Source organism: Heteronotia binoei, chromosome 12 (genome assembly GCF_032191835.1).
Source record: "Heteronotia binoei isolate CCM8104 ecotype False Entrance Well chromosome 12, APGP_CSIRO_Hbin_v1, whole genome shotgun sequence".
Classification (NCBI taxonomy): domain Eukaryota; kingdom Metazoa; phylum Chordata; class Lepidosauria; order Squamata; family Gekkonidae; genus Heteronotia; species Heteronotia binoei.
The window spans coordinates 67,234,468-67,255,594 of NC_083234.1; the positions used below are offsets into that span (position 1 = coordinate 67,234,468).

At 46.4% G+C, this 21,127-nt stretch overlaps 1 protein-coding gene across 1 annotated transcript in view; it reads right to left on the reverse strand.

Moving 5' to 3' along the window:
• BRINP1 (BMP/retinoic acid inducible neural specific 1) overlaps positions 1-21,127 on the reverse strand; it is a 199,191-nt gene that overhangs the window by 10,512 nt on the left and 167,552 nt on the right. Inside the window, exons 5-7 of the mRNA XM_060251015.1 lie at positions 19,826-19,931; positions 7,314-7,550; positions 6,980-7,202 (exon numbers count right to left, since the gene is read on the reverse strand). Coding sequence (XP_060106998.1) covers positions 6,980-7,202; positions 7,314-7,550; positions 19,826-19,931 — 566 coding nt within the window. The remainder of the gene's footprint in view (positions 1-6,979; positions 7,203-7,313; positions 7,551-19,825; positions 19,932-21,127) is intronic.

Genomic DNA, 21,127 nt, shown 5'->3' on the forward strand with positions numbered 1-21,127 from the left:
GGGGTGCCGCAGGGCTCGGTACTGGGTCCCATCCTCTTTAACTTGTTCATAAATGATTTAGAGCTGGGAGTGAGCAGTGAAGTGGCCAAATTTGCGGATGACACTAAATTGTTCAGGGTGGTGAGAACCAGAGAGGATTGTGAGGAACTCCAAAGGGATCTGTTGAGGCTGGGTGAGTGGGCGTCAACGTGGCAGATGCGGTTCAATGTGGCCAAGTGCAGAGTAATGCACATTGGGGCCAAGAATCCCAGCTACAAATACAAGTTGATGGGGTGTGAACTGGCAGAGACAGACCAAGAGAGAGATCTTGGGGTCATGGTAGATAATTCACTGAAAATGTCAAGACAGTGTGCGTTTGCAATAAAAAAGGCCAACGCCATGCTGGGAATTATTAGGAAGGGAATTGAAAACAAATCAGCCAGTATCATAATGCCTCTGTATAAATCGATGGTGCGGTCTCATTTGGAGTACTGTGTGCAGTTCTGGTCGCCGCACCTCAAAAAGGATATTATAGCATTGGAGAAAGTTCAGAAAAGGGCAACTAAAATGATTAAAGGGCTGGAACACCTTCCCTACGAAGAAAGGTTGAAACGCTTAGGGCTCTTTAGCTTGGAGAAACGTCGACTGAGGGGTGACATGATAGAAGTTTACAAGATAATGCATGGGATGGAGAAAGTAGAGAAAGAAGTACTTTTCTCCCTTTCTCACAATACAAGAACTCGTGGGCATTCGATGAAATTGCTGAGCAGACAGGTTAAAACGGATAAAAGGAAGTACTTCTTCACCCAAAGGGTGATTAACATGTGGAATTCACTGCCACAGGAGGTGGTGGCGTCCACAAGCATAGCCACCTTCAAGAAGGGGTTAGATAAAAATATGGAGCAGAGGTCCATCAGTGGCTATTAGCCACAGTGTGTGTGTGTGTGTGTGTGTATATATATATATATATATATATATATATATATATATATATATATATATATATATATATATATATATATATTTGGCCGCTGTGTGACACAGAATGTTGGACTGGATGGGCCATTGGCCTGATCTAACATGGCTTCTCTTATGTTCTTATGTTCTTAACAGAATGTCCACTCCTAGTTCAGACTCATCAGATTTTGGATGAAGTTATGGGATTTATATCCCTCCACTCTGAATCTCAGAGCAGCTCACAATCTCCTTTACCTTTCTCCCCCACAACAGACGCCCTGCGAGGTGGGTGAGACTGAGAGGGCTCTCACAGCAGCTGCCCTTTCAAGGACAACTCTGCAAGAGCTATGGCTGACCCAAGGCCATGCTAGCAGCTGCAAGTGGAGCAGTGGGGAATCAAACCCGGTTCTCCCAGACAAGAGTCCACGCACTTAACCACGACACCAAACTGGCTCTCAGGTGACTGGATCTTAGGAAGGAGGTGTTTTCACAAATCTATTGAGTACCGTCCAACAGGTTGGTTTGTTTTTTGTAGGTCAAAGCAGCCTGGCCTGCTGCGTTTGGCTTTACCCAGCTGGCTTTCACCCCCACCGTGTTGCTACAAATGCAGAATGACAAACCCAAAGTGTGTGGGGGAGGGGAATGCTAATACGCCTGGTGGTGTTGACTTAAACAAATCAGGCACATCACTCATTTAAAAACTCAGCTGCCATCCTGCATTTCATCCCATTTCACCCAGATTTCGATAGCGCTTGCCGGAGACTTTCTTTCTGCCTGGCTGGTTTTTTGGGTTTTTTTTTCACCCAAATAGAAGCAAAATGCTAAAGACATATTTATCTAAAAGCTTTAGAAGAGTACGCTTGGCTGGAGATACACTAGGTGCCTCTTCCCTGGCTCTTATTTCTAAGCTGATGAATCAAAAATAATATATGTATGATTTCTCCCCTTACCTTCTCTCCCCACCCCCCCCTTCCCTTCAGAAGTCAGGTTTGTTTACAGCGACTTAATAAAACGGGCAAGATAGGGAACTCGCTTCAGAAAGGGAATGCTGATGATAAAAAATAATTAACCTTGAAAATAAATATTTTGCCCTCCTTCTCACAAACCCTGTGAAATTCTGAGTAGTTAGAAGGGTGGGTGGGGGAGTGAGAATGACTGTTAGGAACAGTGTTAGCCTTCAGGCAGAACAACCAGTGAGTTAGTTGTCTGATCATTGTTTAGTCCGTCATTCTCTCATGCAGAATGTATTTTTCCCCCCTGGGGAGAGGACCAGGGAGAAGAGTTGGTTGGAGCAGGGGTGTCAAACATGCAGTCCAGGGAATGAATCAGGCCCTTGGAGAGCTTCTATCAGGCCCCTGAGCAACTGGCTGTCATCTGCTTCCTTCTCCCTCTCTCTTGCTTCCTTCTGTATTACAGCTTGCTTTGCTGGACTTGCTCAATTGCACAGAAGCTACAGAGCAAAACCTCTGTTTCCTCCATTGACTGAGGCTCCTCCCTTGGGGAGGGGGGGAGAGCTTGCTTTGCCAGGCTCTCTCAATAGCACAGCAGAGCAACTGAGCCAAGCCTCTCTTTCTTCTCTTGGCTGAGGCTCCTCCTCCTGGTCCCCCGGGGAAGGAAAGAAAGAGCCAGAGTTTCTTTTGCCCAGTTCCCTGGATCCCATGGGAGAGATACAAAGAAGGCACCGTTAAGACCGACAAGTGCTAATATATTAGACATGTTTTATTTTAAGTCCTTTAAAATCTTAATGGTGTTTATCTTTTATAAAGTTTGTATCTCTGCTGCCTGGTATGACATGTTATGACACACATGGCCCAGCTCGACAAGGTCTCACTTATGCCAGATCTGGCCCTCATAACAAATGAGTTTGACACCCCTGGGTTAGCGCATCAGACTAGAATCTGGGAATCCCAGGTTCCAATCCCCAGTCTGTCACGGGAGTTCGCTAGGTGACCATAAGTCAGTCACACTCTCTCAGCTGAATTTACCTCACAGAATTGTTGCTGTGAGGATAAAATGGCAGAAGGATGTTGAGAGCTGATTAGGGTCCCCAGGAGAAAAAAGCAAACAACTAAACACGGGCTGCATTCAGACAGGAATTTTGGCCCGAAATGGGCATGTTCCCCAGGTAGATTTAAAGGGAGTAACTGCCAGCCAGTCCCCTCTTGCTCTGACATCAGTGGAAGACGAGTCGCAGATGGGGTAAATCGCCACCAGGTGGAATCGAGCAGCAAGAGCTCCCCCCACATGAATCGTGCATTGCCAGACGACTGGATGTGGGGGAGTGCCCGCAAAATGGATTGGTGGTGTGAATCCACCAATCTGGGTTTTTTTTCCTTGCTCACGGCCATGGTGTACATACGCGCATGAGCATTAAAAAAAAAAAAGACAACTCAAAGCATTGGCATGCTGCAACAGTCTGAACGCTCCACCAAGCCCCCCCCCCCTCCATGCAATATACACTTTGGGTTGTTCTTCTGTGTGACCATGATTCTTTGCTCTGGAATGGAGAACTTATATCCGCCTCCAAAGCACCTAGAGCTTCCGATCGGTCTGTAGTCACAGTGGTGTACAAAAAGTTATATATATATATATATATATATATATATATATATATATATATATATATATATATATATATATATATATATATATATATATATATATGTTCTTCGCTTGCTCTTTTTTCATTGAAAACATGCATCTCTCCCCCTCCCAGCAAGAGAAAATTTACTTGGGGGGGGAGATAACTTGAGAAGCAGGACCCCCCCCTCCAAAACAGCCATTTTTTTTTCTCTCCAGAGAAACACATCTCTGTAGTCTGGTGATCAGCTGCAATTCTGAGAGGTCCCCAGGCTGCACCTGGAGGTTGGAAACCTTAGCTGCAGCCAGGAGTCAGCATGGAGGGGTAGCTGCTGAGGCCCAAAGCCTCAGGAAGCAAGCCAACCTCTGATTTGCTGTGACACCTGTCTTTCTTGTACCACATGGCAGGATGGACCACCCCTCCAAGCCAATCAGCGTGGAGGCAAGGAGGAGGAACCATCAGCACTTCACTGCTCTCTCTGTTTGCGGGGTAACATATGCTGCTGTTAACCTCTGAAGTCCTAGCTGCTAACTCCCTGGGTGATCTAACAGCAGTGGCAGCACCAGGAAGCCACAGCCACTACTGCCTGTTTTCTGCCTGCCTCTGAATGAGGAGGAAATAGGGCGGTGGTGGAGGAGAAGTTAATAATGACACTGGGGAGGTAGAGCAACAGTCAGCCAGGGGAGGGAGACCAAGAGCTGGGAAGTGGCAGAGGGAGAAGAATAGATGGGCAGGCAGGGGGAGTATTAGAAACCAATGGTGTGCCCCCACCACCACAGCTGCCATGTATGCTGTGGAGAGATGGCAATGCAGCTAGAGAGTAAGGAGCTATTAATGCCCCCCCCACTGTCTCTGATGAGTGGGTGACCCTGGTGAACTTGCAGATAGGGGAGGGGAAAGCAGCATTGCTGGCGGCTAGACTCCCCAGTTGACAAGCAGGGGAAATAATGAGATTCCTACGGTACCCCTACCCAAGACTGTTGTGGGTCCCTGCTTATCAATATATTTAATTCTCAACATGGCCAGATCTGTGGAGACAAGACAGATCTTTCTGCAAACCTGAAAAACACTCAGGTTGATTTAAAACAAAAAACAGAGAGGTAAGGCTCCCAATAATATAAGCAATGTCTGTAGCTTTAATAAACAGATGCCCTCAGTGGGGAACTGCAAGGACTTGCAAGGGACACCTCATTTTCCCTCAGTATTGTCAGCCTTCAAGCCTTGGTTTCTGACAGTGAACAGATGGGAGAGGGGGCAGGGCCCTATTCAAGACTGATTCAGTCTTGAGGGAGGACTCATAGGGGCCAGGTCTTACAGCAACAAGACTTCAGAGATCTGTTCCCCCAGAGAAAATGGCTGCTTTGGAAGGTGAACCCTAAGACATTTGCTCTATTGAGGTCCCTCTTCTATCCAAACCCTGGCCTCTCCAGGCTCCGCTTCTGATCTCCAGGATTTTTAAAATCTGTAGTTGACACCCCTACTTCATCCTGATGATGTATAGGCAGACATGGCTTGATTGGGGCTCTATTTAATGATGCTGCCTGGTGGAGGAAGTGAAATATCACCTCCTCCTTCAAGGATACACTTTCAAAGCAGGTACTTTATGGAAAGGAACAGCCTGACTTCAAACCACCACAAGCTTGGAACCCTGCAGCGAGCAATGGCAACAACTGGGCAGGGGTTGTGTTTTAATAGCTGTCGTTAGTTTCATAGTTGATGTTCCTAAGTTTGTCCCATTAGGGAGACCATAGTCTGTTGTGTTAAGGATTCTGCCTTGCATTGTCTCCTTGCCTGCCTATAAAAGCAGACTAATATAGGGCAGATCTCAGTGGGTGACTTTTCCCCCCTTGCGCTGTATAATAATAAGTTCTGAAACACTACAGAAAGTACCATAGCCTGATGTATCACTTGCTCTCTCCGCTCCCCCTTCCTTGAGTGGTGTCTCTTTACCTCACCCCCCCTTTATATTTATAGCTTATATTCAAAAAAAAGGAGGGTGCCAGGGAAAAAAAAATAAAGAAAAAAATCAATCGCCCAATGAGTATCAAGCACACAAGCCCGACAAAGTGACGACGAGATGCAGCAAACTAAATAGTACGTCACATCACATTTTTTTTTTTTGTTGCTTGGATACATCTTACAATTAGGCAGCACAGATTCTCAAAGATATTTCCCCTTCTTTCTAATGTCAAAGATCCTATTTATTTGTATTATCTATGCCCCGCCTTTCTTTTTCTAGGGAAAAAAAATCCAGGTGTTTAACAAAAGTCGATTAACGAATAGAAATGTGTCGACGTGGCCTTTCAGACTCTCCCACTGACTGGTGGGCAGCTGGTGTAGGCAGTAAGGCAGGGGTCTCTCACCTCCTTGAATGTGTGGGCTCTCTGGGATTTTGAGATTAGGTCATGAGAACTCCTATCAAATAGCTCCCTGGGTGTGGCCAACCACAAACGGCTGCCAGGGGAACTGAGGTCAGTTGCATAATATTGGGAAGTTCCAAGTCAAGCTTCCTTCCATGATGGAAGCATTTCGTTTGAATGACTGCTCCCTGTCATCAAAAGATAAGAACATAAGAGAAGCCATGTTGGATCAGGCCAATGGCCCATCCAGTCCATACAGTGGCTAAAAAACAAACAAACAGGTGCTATCAGGAGGTCCACAAGTGGGGCCAGGACACTAGAAGCCCTCCCACAAAGATGATGATGCTTTTTGTTTTCTTCTGAAGCAGTGAGGTAGAAAAAAGCCAAGATTGGCTCTTTGCTTTGGGGAGGTGGGGAGGAAGTGGACATCACAAAACATAGCAGGGGACAGGGCTGTTTTTGAGCAGGAACACATTTCCAGCTGCCTTGTCATGGGGTGTGGCCTAATAGGCAAATGAGTTCCTGCCAGGCCTTTTCTTAAAAAAAAGGCCTGTGTGAAACAGTGGCGGCATCAGGGGGTGTTGGTCTAATATGCAAATGAGTTCCTGCTGGGCTTTTTCTACAAAAAAGTTCTGGCAGCAGGTGCCATGGTACCCTATAAGCGAAGGGTAAGTTGACCGGGGACACCAAGGAAAGAAGCCTTGTTCCCTTTCCCGCTCCATCCACAGCATTGGTGGCCATTGATGGAACCAGAGATGAAGGGTCAGGTGACAGATGTTTCATGAAGTTTTTAATCTTTCACTCTCTTCCTTAGAGTCCCTTAGTTGCTCAGACAGTCAAGAGGTATGTGGGCTGCCTACCAGAAACAAACAACCCATAGAAAAGGGTGTACACATGACCATGCCTCAGATTCAGTGGGAGCTCACAGGAGCACAGCTCCTGAACCTTTCTGAGAGTTCCACCTCCCTGTCCATTGAATAGTATGTGCAGCTGCACTACAGTCCCTGGATGAGCTCCATCACCTATTTTTCTACACAATGACCCCTGCACATGATGATCTTATAGTGCTTACTCTCTGCCACAAGAGCTAAAGGCCCGGTACCTTTCTCTAGGCAGCTGGTGATTCGGATTGTGCCGACACCGGACGCTGAGGCCAAAGAGCTTGCGTGCGGTGCGCTGGATCTTCTGGCGTTGGGCCTCCATGGAGCTCTGCAGGAGTTTGTAGCGGTTCTGGAGGTCCCAGTCATTCCCCCAGTGCTGGTGGATGCTCCCGATGGTCAGGAAATGGTTGTTAGGTAGCCTCTTCATGAAAGATTTAAATTCATCTGCGGAAACACATGCACCAAAGCCAAGAAGGAGAGAGCTCAAACTTGCATCCTCTGATTTTCCTCCCTAAATGTTAAAGACCCAAAAACCTTCTTTACCCAATCATTTACCTGAGTTCTCCAGGTCTTTATAGGCCTCTGTCCAAGACTTTGCCATGTTGGCCAATGTGTATTCCATGATCTGAATGTCGGTGATGGGACAGTTGCATTGTGGGAATTCTTCTGCACACTGGCAACCGCATTGGCTATCGCGGCATATGTATTCTCCCTCCCCATTGCACATGATGTAACTCAATGCCGACTGCACAAATTTCTCTTGTAAATACTGAGGGAAGATGACCTGGAGACCTAGCAGCAAGCCACAAACAGGGAGAAAACAAAAATACGTATTGTGTACAGTGCTTTTTTTTTTTCTTTAAAGAAGCTATTTCATTAGCAACTGGAGAAGGTGACAAGAATAATTATAATTTCCCCATGCAATGTCTTCTCTAGGAGTCATCAGCAAGGCAGAGAGGACATGGGCAACTAAGCGCGGCGCAGCGTGGATGCTGTCAAGCCGAAAACCTCATCTCATCTGCCAGTTCATATAAGGTTATGCCAAGAGGCACTGTGGTACAAAGCCCCAGAAGGCACACATTAGAATGTCAAATGGGAAACAGATATAAAGAGAGAGCTGCTGGCTCAAATGCTCCCCGTTCTCATTCACAGGATCCCTGCCAATTCAGGACGTACAAAGGTGTCCTTCAACCTTCAAAAGAGCCGAGGTAGACCATCTAAGCCAGTGGACATTTCCACACATCTTGCATCAGCAAATGCTGTAAGTTAATACTGCATTGTATTACACACACGAACACACTGCTTTTTTGTAGAAAAGGCCAGCAGGAACTAATTTGCATATTAGGCCACACCCCCTGCTGCCAAGTCAGCTGGAACTGCGTTCCTGCTAAAAAAAGGCCATGTGTGTGTGTTTGTGTGTATTCTTTCACATGTCTTGAATAAGTTCTGGGTTCCTATCTGGGCAACATGTGAACCTAAGAAGAGCATTGCTGGATCAGAACAAAGGTTAGTCTATCCTAGAATCCAAGACTGGTCAGCCAGATGTCCCTGGAAGCTCACAAGCAGTGTTTGCAGTCCAACACCTCCTCTGTCGTTGAATTTCAGCAATGGCTATACACTGCCTCTGAATATGGACATTCCATTGAACCATCATGGCTAATGGCACTGGAGAGACCTCTCCTCCACAGGTTCGTTTGTTTGTCTTTTCAAGCCACCTAAGCCAGGGGTGGCCAACGGTAGCTCTCCAGATGTTTTTTGCCTACAACTCCCATCAACCTCAGCCATTGGCCAGGCTGGCTGGGACTGATGGGAGTTGTAGGCAAAAAAAAATCTGGAGAGCTACCGTTGGCCACCCCTGACCTAAGCCATCATCTTGGCCCAGGCTAGCCCAAACTCATCAGACCTCAGAAGCTAAGCAGGGACAGCCCTGGTTAGCACTTGGGTGAGAGACCATCAAGGAAAACCAGGGCTGCTAGGCGGAGGCAGACAGTGGTAACCCCCGCATGTTTGTTTCTTACCTATGGAATCACCATAAGTCAGTTGAGAGCACCTCCTTCCACTCAAATCATCAACTACATAAGACAGCAAATTCCATGAGTTAATTCCCAACAGCTCGATAGTCCTTTTTTCTTGCTTGTCGTGAATTGGCTGCCAATCCGCTTTATTGGATGACTCCCAGTTCTAGAGTGAAGGGCAAAATGTCTCTGCTTTCTTCCCTGCCGTGCATCATTTTACAGCCCTCTAAATTTTATAAACCTTTACATTTTTATGAACAGATGACTTCTGGCCAGTCCTGCGCTTTTGCGTCCTTCTGCTCATTGGACCCAAAGACCGCATACCGGGCTGCATTCTTTGGGAAACATACAGGAACTGAAGTTACCGGGGTATGTCTATTCAAAGAGATACACAGAAGAGCTTTGCCTAGGATATCATTTCCTATACCAGTGCACAATGCCGCTTGAGAAGTGCCGCTCCCGTTGCTTTCACCGGGAGGGATTCACTGTGGGTTTTCCAGTGGATGTCCTCTCCAGTATACCTTTATCATAGGCCAAGGATCAAGCCTCATTTTGGGCAGGAGCTCACAGGAGCAGAGCTTCAGAACCTCTAGATTTCATTGTGCTCTTTCTTTCTTCAGGTAAAAAAGGTAGTCCCCCTATGAAAGCACCAGTCGTTTCTGACTCTGGGGTGACATTGCTTTCACAACATTTTCACGGTAGACTTTTTACGGGGTGCTTTGCCATTGCCTTCCCCAGTCATCTACACTTCCCGCCCCCCCTCCAGCAAGCGGGGAACTCATTTTACCAACCTCAGATGGATGGATGAGTCAACCTGGAGCCAGCTACTTGAACCAGCTTCCGCTGGGATAGAACTCAGGTTGTGAGCAAAGGGCTCCGACTGCAGTACTGCAGCTTTACCACTCTGCACCACGGGGCTCTTTCTTTCTTACCCCCCCCCCCCCAAAAAAAAAATACTTGCTTCTGGGCTCCATTGTTCAAACCCCCTAGGGAGAATTTTGCTGAACTCTAAGATTTGACAAACCTTCTCATATTTTCCCCCACACACAAAAAAGGGAGAATAACCAAAACGTATCAAGCAAACAGATGGAAATCTTCATTATGCCACGGGGGCCACATAGGAGAAAGTAATCTAAAAAGTATGATGGGAGGAAGGTTTTATGATGACCATTAATAATAATAATAATAATAATAATAATAATAATAATAATAATAATAATAATAATAATAATAATAATAATAATAATAATAATAAATTTATTCTTATATCCTGCCCTCCCCCGCCGAAGTGGGCTCAGGGCGGCTCACATGACATGGTTTACACCATGATTACACTAAAATCCATCAATACATTAAAAACAATTAAAATAGTTAGATACAATTCAGACTGAGTTAATTAACAATTAAAATTTATCAAATATAAATTAAATTAAAGTGCCGCAGTTCAGGATGTGTATAGGATGGCTAGGTGTCATCTCCGGGTGCCATCTTAAATGCGAGTTGACAGAGGGTGGTTTTGCAAGCCCTGCGAAATTGATTTAGGGCTCGCAGGGCTCGCACCTCCTCTGGTAGTTGGTTCCACCATTTGGGGGCCATTGTGGAGAAGGCCTGCTCCCTAGTTGCCTTCAATCTGGCCTCTCTTGGTCCAGGGATTCGTAGTAGGTTTTGAGAACTAGATCTCAGTGCTCTCTGGGGAACATATGGAGAGAGGCGGTCCCTAAGGTAGGCAGGTCCTTGGCCATATAATTCAAGAAGCATTTTAAAGTAGATGTTGAGCTGATATAATTTAGTGCACCTTCTGGTGATGTCAGGGTGTGTGTGGCGTATGCAAATAAGTTATGCAAATGAGTTGTGCTAATGAGCTCCAGCAGAGCCTCATGGCGCAGAGTGGCAATGCTGCAGTACTGCCGTTGAAGCCCTCTGCTCATGACCTGAGTTCGATCCCAGTGGAAGCTGGTTCAAGTAGCCGGCTCGAGGTTGACTCAGCCTTCCATCCTTCCGAGTTCGGTCAAATGAGTACCCAGCTTGCTGGGGGCAAAGTGCAGATGACTGGGGAAGGCAATGGCAAACCACCCTGTAAAAAGTCTGCCGTGAAAACATTGTGAAAGCAACGTCACCCCAGAGATGAAAACGACTGGTGCTTGCACAGGGGACTACCTTTACCTTTAATGAGCTCCAGCACCTCTTTTTCTACAAAATGATCCCTGCCTATATTCTTCCATTGCTTTCGCCTGGAGGGATTCCCTGTGGGTTTTCCAGTGCATGCCCTCTCCAGTATACCTTTATCATAGGCCAAGGATAATGAAAAAAGGTGAATGTTTGGCAGGAAAAAGCCTCTGTCCGTCTTTCCTGCTGGGCCGAAGCATGCGTCTCGTAGTTTGCACACACGGAACAACGTACACACACAGAGCTCTGCATCATTCCGTAATTGCCCGTGATATCCTCAAGTTTGTGGCTTTCTATCAGGCAGCCTCAGGTCCCCTTGGATTCATAGCTGTTTCCTCCTACCTGATAAGTTCTGCTTGTCAGAGTCGGTCAGCTTCCAAAAGCGCACAAGGACAGTGAGAAAGAACGGAGCGCAGGGGAAGCAAACTCTTCCCGAGCACCCCAGCCCAGTTTGTCTTTCCCTTGTCAACACAGTCTGGGATTTCAAGGCAGACAGATAAAGGAGTTTAAAGCTTCAGCGGAACCGTCGGACTGCGGCATAATGAAGGCACGCAGGTCAGTTGCCCATCTGCTTGTGCTGCCGAGATTCTGGATTGCGGTTCTCTAAATGCCGACAGCTCAGCGGAGTGGAAGGGAATGGAAGAAATCACACAGAGAGCTGCGCTGTGTGCCAAGGGGACGGGAGCACTGTGGTCTCCCTGCCCCCCATCACAAATGCAACCCCTCCAAGAAGTGAGCCTGAACTTCTGGAGGAGGGAGGGCATGGATGATGCAGAGGGAGGGTGAAAGCTTCTTTGGACACCCAGTTCCAGCATCGTCTAACAGATGGTCTGAGATGCAGGAGCACAGTAGGGCCTAAAAGAGGTGACAGGAGAAAGGAGTGAAGAGGTCACTCTCTTTTGGGGGTTGCGTGTCCAGATCAGAACTCCCTGCCCAGCGGCTACGAATCACCCAGTTTTGTCTGACCTAGTTCTCAAGCGAGCAGGGAGCAGTGGCAGCTGTCAGACATGATAAACACAACTTTGCAGCTGTTGGGAGAAAAAAAAATGTTTGGAACGCAGAAAGAAGGAAGGGAGGGAGGAAGGAAGGAACAGTTTAAAGGTTATGATTGTGTGCAATGTTCCTTCTAAGCTGCAGAGTCTTGTGAGCAGAAAAAAAACCTGGTTTGTGAGCTATTGCATAAATTATTGTGCTCTGGGGTCCTCCTTCCTGAGCGAAGACAAAAATGTGTGAGCTGGAGGGTAAAAATCTGTGAGCTAGCTCACACTAGCTCAGCTTAGAGGGAACACTGATCATGTGTATGTTTGGTAAAAGAGGTGTCTAGCCTCCATAGACTATAGGCTCATCAGGGAGTTAAAAGTTAGCCACATGGAGCCACATTCTCCCCCAGGAGCCAGGATGGTAAAGCGAACAGAGCACTGGACTTTGAACAGGAAGGCTTGGATTCCAACAGGCATTCAAAGGGGCAGGGACTCAGAACACAAGTCCACTGGGTGCCTTTGAGCCTCTTTTAACTGCTAAGGCAGCTAGAGTTGCCAAGTCCAATTCAAGAAATATCTGGGGAATTTGGAGGTGGAGCCAGGAGACTTTGGGGGTGGAACCAGAAGCAAGGCTGGGACAAGCATAACTGCACTCCAAAGGGAGTTCTGGCCATGATATTTAAATGCACACCTTTTAAATGCCTTCCCTCCATTGGAAATAATGAAGGATAGGGGCACCTTCTTTGGGGGCTCATAGAATTTGACCCCCTGGTCCAATCCTTTTGAAACTTGGAGTGTATTTTGAGGAGAGGCACTGGATACTATGATGAAAATTTGGTGCCTCTAACTCAAACAACAGCTTCTCCAGAGCCCCAGATACCGGCAGATCGATTCTCCATTATACCCTATGGGAATTGGTCACCATAGGGAATAATGGAGTGCCCAGCAGACATTTCCCTCCCTCCCCCTGCTTTTTGATGACCCTGAAGCGGGGAGAGGGCCTCCAAACTGGGGGATCCCCTGCAACTACCTGGGGATTGGCAACCCTAAAGGCAACTCCGGCTGCAGAGTTCTTGTGAGGATTAGATGGAGGGAGAGAACTTTAAATACGCTGCCCAGAGTCCACAGGAGAAAGGGCAGGACACAAATAGCCAGATATGTGTAAATCCTCCCTACATTTTTTTTTTTTGGAGGGGGGGAATGGTCCATGACTGGCATTGTTCTAGGGAAGCAAGCTGCTTCCCATTATATTTGATTTATTTGTTTACCTTAGATTTATATGCCGCCCACTCCGCTAATGGACTCAGGGCGGCTAACAGTCACATTAAAAACAACACATTCAGTTACAATTTCAAACTGTAGAAGCATGAACAAATAATAATATAAAAGCTAGATAGTTGGTGCTATACAAAATGTTAACATAGGCGGATCAGATTATATTGATGTCGTAACGCTTCTGTTTATCTGTTAGTGGTCTTCCGATGGTGTTGCTCAGGAGTGTAACAGTTGCAGCCTTTTCCCACATTGGTTGTTATAGGCCTGTTGAAAAAGTTCAGTTTTATAGGCCTTGCAAAATTGGGAGAGATCCTGCAAGGCTCTTATGGCCTCTGGGAGGGCATTCGACATAATTGGTGCTGCCACTGGGAAGTCCCTGGCCCGTGTACAGCTTAGTTTGGCTTCCCTTGGTCCGGGGATTGATAGCAGATGTTGAGCTCCCGAACTCAGTGCTCTCTGGGGAACATATATACAAACAGCGTCACTACTATTAAAGAAGAGTTGCAAACTCTACCGAGCTTTCATCAAAAGGATTTCGTGCCTGTCAATAGCTGTCTGGCACTAAACCAATCTGGGTGAGTTCAGTCATCTACCTGCTCTTGTTTTCAAAGTCAAACTGATACATCAGAAATCCTCTATCACTTTTTTGTTTCCCAGGGGGGTTTTTTGTGCACAGAACCTGGTATATGTGCAGTTTGCGGCAGCTTTCAGTCCCATCCGTCTATACGTATCTTTCTCACCTTCTGTTTTACAGATGCACACTGAGAAAACACTGCAAACAAAGCAAGATGGACAGGATCTTGTATATGCTTGTATCAGGATTCCTCCTGTGTGTTGTTTCATGGGTGCACCTTACAAAACGTTGCACAAACAATGCTGAAATAATCATTAGCGCAGCCATGTCAAAGTTTAAGGGCTTTTTGTTTTGAGCAGGAATGCACAGGAACTCAGTTCCAGCTGGCTTGGCGTCAGGGGGTGTGGCCTAACATGCAAATGAGTTCCTGCTGGGCTTTTTCTACCCCAAACCCCCTGCGTGAAACAATGGTGATGTCAGGGGGTGTAGCCTCATATGCAAAAGAGTTCCTGCTGGGTTTCTTAAAAGAAACCCTCCCGGGCAAAACAATGGTGATGTCAGGGTGTGTGGCCTCATATGCAAATGAGTTCCTGCTGGTTTTTTTCTACCCAAAAAGCCCTGCGAAGTTTTATTTAAAAAGCGTTTTATCGAAACACAAAGGGACATTGACACTATAGCATTGTGGATTGCTGCAAAGCTGGGGGAAAGCTGGAGGTGCAGGAAGGTACCCACAATGTTCTGTGGAAGCTAAGGGAAGGGGGGGGGAAACCTCACAGCTCGTTAACACCCCAGTTGGACTAAAATATATGCGACTGAACTGTACTAGATCTGGGAGACCTAGGCTGCGATCACACACACTAAATCACACAAAACTCATTTGTTATGAGGTCCAGATCCAACATAAATGTAACCTTATCAGGCCACACCGTGTGTGTCATAAAATGTAATGCCAGGTAGTGGAGATATGAAGGACACAAACACAAAGATTTTTTAAAAAAATCTTAAAACTTGCTTACAACACTCATTGCTCTGAAATATGCTTTCTTTGTATTTCTCCCATGAGATCTCCCATGAGGAACTGGGCACAGGAAGCTCTGGCTCTTTCCTTCTTTTCCCTGGGAACTGGGTGGGAGGGAGCCTCAGCCAATAGAAGGAAGAGAGGCTTGCCTCAGTAGTTCTGTGTGGGATTAAGAGAGCCTGGCAAAGCAAGCTATCCCTCCCTCCCTTTCCTCCCCAGGGGAGGAGCCTCAGCCAATGAAAAAAACAACAACAGAGGCTTTGTTCTGTAGCTCCCATGCAATTGAGCAAGTCTGGCAAAGCAAGCTGTGATGCAGAAGGAAGCAAGAGAGAGGGAGAAGGAAGCAGATGACAGCCAGTTGCTCAGGGGCCTGATAGGTGCCTTCCAATGGCCTGATTTGGCCCCTGGGCTGCATGTTTGACACCCTGCACTAAATAATGCACTTTCGATCCGCTTTCGCTGCACTTTCCAAACCTAGTTGGAAAGTGCGCTAAAGTGGATCGAAAGTGCATTATTTAGTGTGTGTGACTGCAGCCCTGGTTGGACTTCCCTTTCTGTTCTGAAGCATGCTGGGTGATCTTGGGCCAGTCACTCTCCCTTAGCCTAAAGTACCACACTGGATTGTTGTGAGGTCCAACAGGAAGGAAGAACTATGCCCACCCACCCCTGAAAGTTCCTTGGAGCAAAATGTGGTTTAAGATGCAATCGCTAAAAGGCACCCAGGTACAGGAAGAGCGCAGCCCTCTATTAATAAGACTAAAGTGACCTTTAAAGCATGTCTCAGCATTCTCTCTCTCTCTCTCTCTCTCTCCAATCTAGAAGGCGGCTCTTGGAATAATTAGCTAAGATCCTTGCCTTTCCTCTCCAGCTGCTTCACAAGGCCTCATTAAGAATTATTCACAGGGCTGCAGGTAATGGATCGTGACTTAGTCTCCTCTGATCTGATTAGCAGCCATGCGCAAGCCAACGGCCGAGAATTTGCAATTGGCAGTGGGTCAAAGGCCTGCTTGGGGGAAAAAGAGCAGCTTCTCTGTGACACCTCCGCCGCTGTTCTCAAGAGGGCAAAGGGCAGTGATGATATGACCGGCACAGAAGCAAACATGGGCTTTGGTGGCCCTATCCCATAACCAGTAGGAGAAGCACTGGGGCAATTAACATCAAGCTTACAAGGTCTGAATCAGGGATCCCCCAAATGTTTGAAGTTCACGGACGTCTGTGGAATTCTGACCCAGCATGGTGGGTGCTAGCGTTGCCAGGTCCTTGATATGGGTGCAGATTCCTCTGATTTTGCAGGCTCCGATCTGCAGTCGGCTAGCTTATTTATTTATTTTATTTGGCGGATTTATATTCCGCCCTCTCCCATGTGGGCTCGGGGAGGAGGACATTCAGAATAAAACAGTTAAAATACAACAATAAATTAATAATATATAATTAAAAGAACGTAACTCAATAAAATACGCACAGGCGCGGCGGGCACAATTTACAGATTAAGATATAGTTTTCAGCCCATTGTGGGGGAGGACAATAAATGGTATAGACAGTAAGATGAAAGGACGCCCGCTTGTCTCAACCAAAATCCTGGCAGAGTAACTCCATCTTACAGGCCCTATGGAATGGAAGCCCGGTAGGGCCCGGTTCTCCATGGGGAGCTGATTCCACAAAATTGGGGACAGGGCCGAAAAATCCCTGGCCCTGGTTGAGACAAGTCGGACATCCCTTGGGCCAGGGAAGACCAGAAGATGTTGATTGGCAGATCGCAGCAGTCTTCGGGGCTCATATGGGGAGAGGCGGTCCCACAGGTATGTCGGTCCCAGGTCACGTAAGGCTTTGAATGTCAACTTTTGAGCTTTTAAAGAGCTTTTGAGAGGGGCTTTTTTGGTAGAGAAAGCCTAGCAGGGACTCATTTACATATTAGGCCACACCCCTAACGCCGAGCCAGCTAGAACTGCATTCGTGTGTGTTCCTGCTAAAAAAAAAAAGCCCTGGTTTTGATCAAAATGCTAGAGCATCGCAGCATGACATGCCCAAAGTGATGACATCACTTCCATGTGATGGCATCACACCAATATTGCACGCAGTGATGTCACCCTACCCTACCCACTCCCAGAAGGCTCCCTCCCACCCCCTGCCAGCCGGGTAAGTAGACACGGAAACCCTAATGGGTGCAGCCACAAAATGGCTGCCACAGGCAGTAGAGGCAGCCACAAAACAGCTGCTATAGCTTTCCTTCAGCCACACAAAGAAGAAGAAGATATTGGATTTATATCCTGCCCTCCACTCCAAAGAGTCTCAGAGCGGCTCACAATCTCCTTCAACCTTCCTCCCTCACAACAGACACCCTGTGAGGTGGGTGGGGCTGGAGAGGGCTCTCACAGCAGCTGCCCTTTTAAGGACAACCTCTGCCAGAGCTATGGCTGGCCCAAGGCCATTCCAGCAACTGCAATTGGAGGAGTGGGGAATCAAACCCGGTTCTCCCAGATAAGAGAGCTCTGGCTGACCCAAGCCATTCCAGCAGCTGCAAGTGGAAGCATGGGGAATCAACCCCGGTTCTCCCAGATAAGAGTCCACGCACTTAACTACTACATCAAACTGGCTCTCCTTGTGCTGCAGTAGTAGTAGAAGATCCTTGTGCTGCAGTAGCAGATTCTGCCATAGCAACAATTTTAAAAATCCATACAACCAATCAAATCTCTGATGACCAATAAGAAGCCTTGCTGGAAAAAAGCCCCGCTTAGCCCTGTCCGCTTTTGAAAAACACTCGATAGGCATCAGAAAAGATGCTGACAAATGTCTTGGTGCCGACCCGCACCACGTTGGGGAAACCTGGTCTACATTTGTCTGTCGTTTGTTTCTGACTGCAATTAAACTGGTGGTGTTAAGCAGGTTTGAACAACTTTTCCCTGCTGAATGTGCTCAAGTGCACTGAAAAGACACTAACCAAAAGTAATCTCAATGGGGTTGCCTGGAGAGAAGTCCAGTGTGCTGTATTGGTTTGCAGGGGTGGAATTCTAGCAGGAGCTCCTTTGCATATTAGGCCACACACCCCTGATGTAGCCAGTCCTCCTGGAGCTTACAAAAAAGAGCCTTGTAAGCTCTTGGAGGATTGGCTACATCAGGGGTGTGTGGTCTAATATGCAAAGGAGCTCCTGCTAGAATTCCACCCCTATTGGTTAGTGAGTAGCGATAGGATCTGTGGAATCCTAGTTCAAATCCACACACTGCCATAAAGCGGGCACAGTGGCCTTGGACCAAGATCTCTCTCTGTTTCTCTCAGTTTCTCTCCCACACACACAAAGCCTAACTTCAGAGGACCGCTGGATAAAAGGGGGAAAGAAGAAGTATTTATGCAGCTCTGAGCTCCCTGGAGGAAAGATGGGATAAACTGTACTAGATAGTATATTTCCCTGGGTCTGTTGCCTTATAGTACCAGAATTATAGTTCTATTCCTCCATAATTCTGGTTGAACTGGAGAAATTTCTAACATTAATTCCAGAACTGGAGTACGTGTGCATTGATAAAATATGGCAAAATACATTTTATCAGTGCAAACAAGCTCATCAATAATGTAAAGGAGAAAAAGATGCAAATAAACTGAAGGAACAGAAAGCTGGGACCATGCGTGCGTTCTCCAGTTCAGGAGCCAATGTTAGAAATTGTTAAGGGTAACGCATGTGGTTCACAATGGTAAAACACCACAAAGAATCTTGATAAGGTTACACTTGTGTTCTCAAAAGAAGGGCTCATATATAGTGTTTTAGCAATACATTAACGCTGGTTGTTAAAGTAAAGGGAAAGAATTCTTTACACAAACACACAATCCGAAAGGCCCTCCCAAAACATTTCAGCCTTAACATAATGTCCCTGAAGCCTTGATCACTGGAGATCCACTATCTCTACCAATTTTGGAAAACATCATAATTAAACTAGTCTTACAGTTTTTTTTGTAATAATCATCATTTACATGCATTGAAATTATTTTTGCAGTCTTAAGGACTAGAAACGTGTTGTTCTTAAAATAGAACGCCAACTTCTCTAGAGTCTTAATCCTGCCCTCCAGATTGAGCTTTGATCTTTAAGAACATAAGAGAAGCCATGTTGGATCAGGCCAATGGCCCGTCCAGTCCGACACTCTGTGTCACACAGTGGCCAAAAAAATAGGTGCCATCAGGAGGTCCACCAATGGGGCCAGGACACTAGAAGCCCTCCCACTGTTGCCACCCCCAAGCACTAAGAATGCAGAGCATCACTGCCCCAGACAGAGAGTTCTATCAATACGCTGTGGCTAATAGCCACTGATGGACCTATGCTCCATATGTTTATCCAATCCCTTCTTGAAGCCATCTATGCTTGTAGCTGCCACCACCTCCTGTGGTAGTGAATTACATGTGTTGGGTGAAGAAGTACTTCCTTTCATCCATTCTAACCTGACTGCTCAGCAATTCTGTCGAGTGCCCACGAGTTCTTGTATTGGGAGAAAGGGAGAAAAGTACTTCTTTATCTGCTTTCACTATCCCACGCATAATCTTGTAAACTTCTATCATGTCACCCCACAGTCATCATTTCTCCAAGCTAAAGAGCCGCAAGCTTTCATTCACAAAACTGCAGAACACCCCATGCCATTGCTTGAAGGTCATGCAGACATAATAAATAAGAGAGAGTGGAGACAATGTGGAATCAGTATGGAGAGAACAGCACTATAATAGAACAGCTTCTGGCAATGCCTCCTCTTCCCCACTGCCATTTCACAGGCCAGTGGAGGGTGGAAATGGAGGGGTTCACCAGTGGTAAGGCAATGCATGACATCACTCTGGCACAAAACTGGAAGTGATGCCATTGTATTTGACACTAGATTTTGATCAAAACTCTATGATTTTGGGTGAATCCTAGAGCATCACCATGATGTGATGATGTCCCTTCCAGTTCTGCATCAGAAGTGTTGTCACCTGTGGCAACGCTGCCAGGGCAACGGTCGGCAATCCCCCCCCCCCAAAGCCCTCCATTTTCTTCCCTTCTGAAATAAGACATTTCTGTTGCCTTACCTTGCAAGTGGAGTTTGCTTTCAGTGCTTTGCAGAAGGACGGAACTCACAGAGTCCAGATTGTCATAACTGTTACAGCCCAAAGGGCCTGTCCGAGTTTCTGTTACCTAGGGTGGGCAGGAGACCAAAGGGAAACAAAATTATTTCATGCAGCAAGCTACTTTTGGCAATAAACTAAACATTCTCAGACTCATAAAAGACAAGAAAGAATAGTCGTTGACAGTAACAAAAATAGAAGGAACCAAAGCCATCGACACTGATTATACAAAATCGGGATGGGGTAGGGATGAAAATAGCACTATCAGATCATCTGGGTCACTGCAAATGCTCATTGCCAATTTTACCAACACTTTGATTATTTTAAATAGTTTTCTCTTAAAGTATCTTTTTAAGTTACGTTCTTGTAAGCAGCCTTAGGAAGCTTCGGGTGGAAATGCAGGAGACGATTCCTTTAATGGCAAAAAAGATAAGCCATAGTCCTATTATGCACACACATCTTACTGCAGATTTTGAGAGCAGTAAGCCTTTAATCTTGACTTTGGATTCTGCACCCGCCTTACGCACCATTCTTTCCCTTCCGGTGTATTTATTCTGCACATACAATTTTTAAAACAGACTTTTTCCAAATCAGGGTGGAACTTCACATTTTTCATTATGCAATTGCCCTATCACAGCTGTACAGGGTAGCTCTGCAAGGGGCCACATACAGCTGAAGGGGCTGGAGAGCCAGTTTGGTGTAGTGGTTAAGTGTGCGGACTCTTATCTGGGAGAACTGGGTTTGATTCCCCACTCCTCCACTTGCACCTGCTGGAATGGCTTTGGGTCAGCCATAGCTCTGGCAGAGGTTGTCCTTGAAAGGGCAGCTGCTGTGAGAGCCCTCTTTAGCCCCACCCACCTCACAGGATGTTTGTTGTGGGGGAGGAAGGTAAAGGAGATTGTGAGCCGCTCTGAGACTCTTTGGAGTGGAGGGCGGGATATAAATCCAATATCTTCATCTTCTTCTATCTTTTTTATCAAGGATAAACACAGCAACAAAACAATAACACTGGTGGTTTCCCCAATATAAAATATCCACATTTTAAGGGCAATGTAGTTGTATCGTTTAAAACATTCTCTAAAATCGACATTTGTACATAGCAAGTAATATAGCCTGACCTGCCTAGATAGTCTAGGCTAGCCTGATCTTATCAAATGTTGAAAGCTAAGCAGAGTCAGCCCTGGTTAGGATATGGATGGAAGACCACCAAGAGAGTCCAGGGTTGCTACACAGAGACAGGCAATGGCAAACCACTCTGAATATATC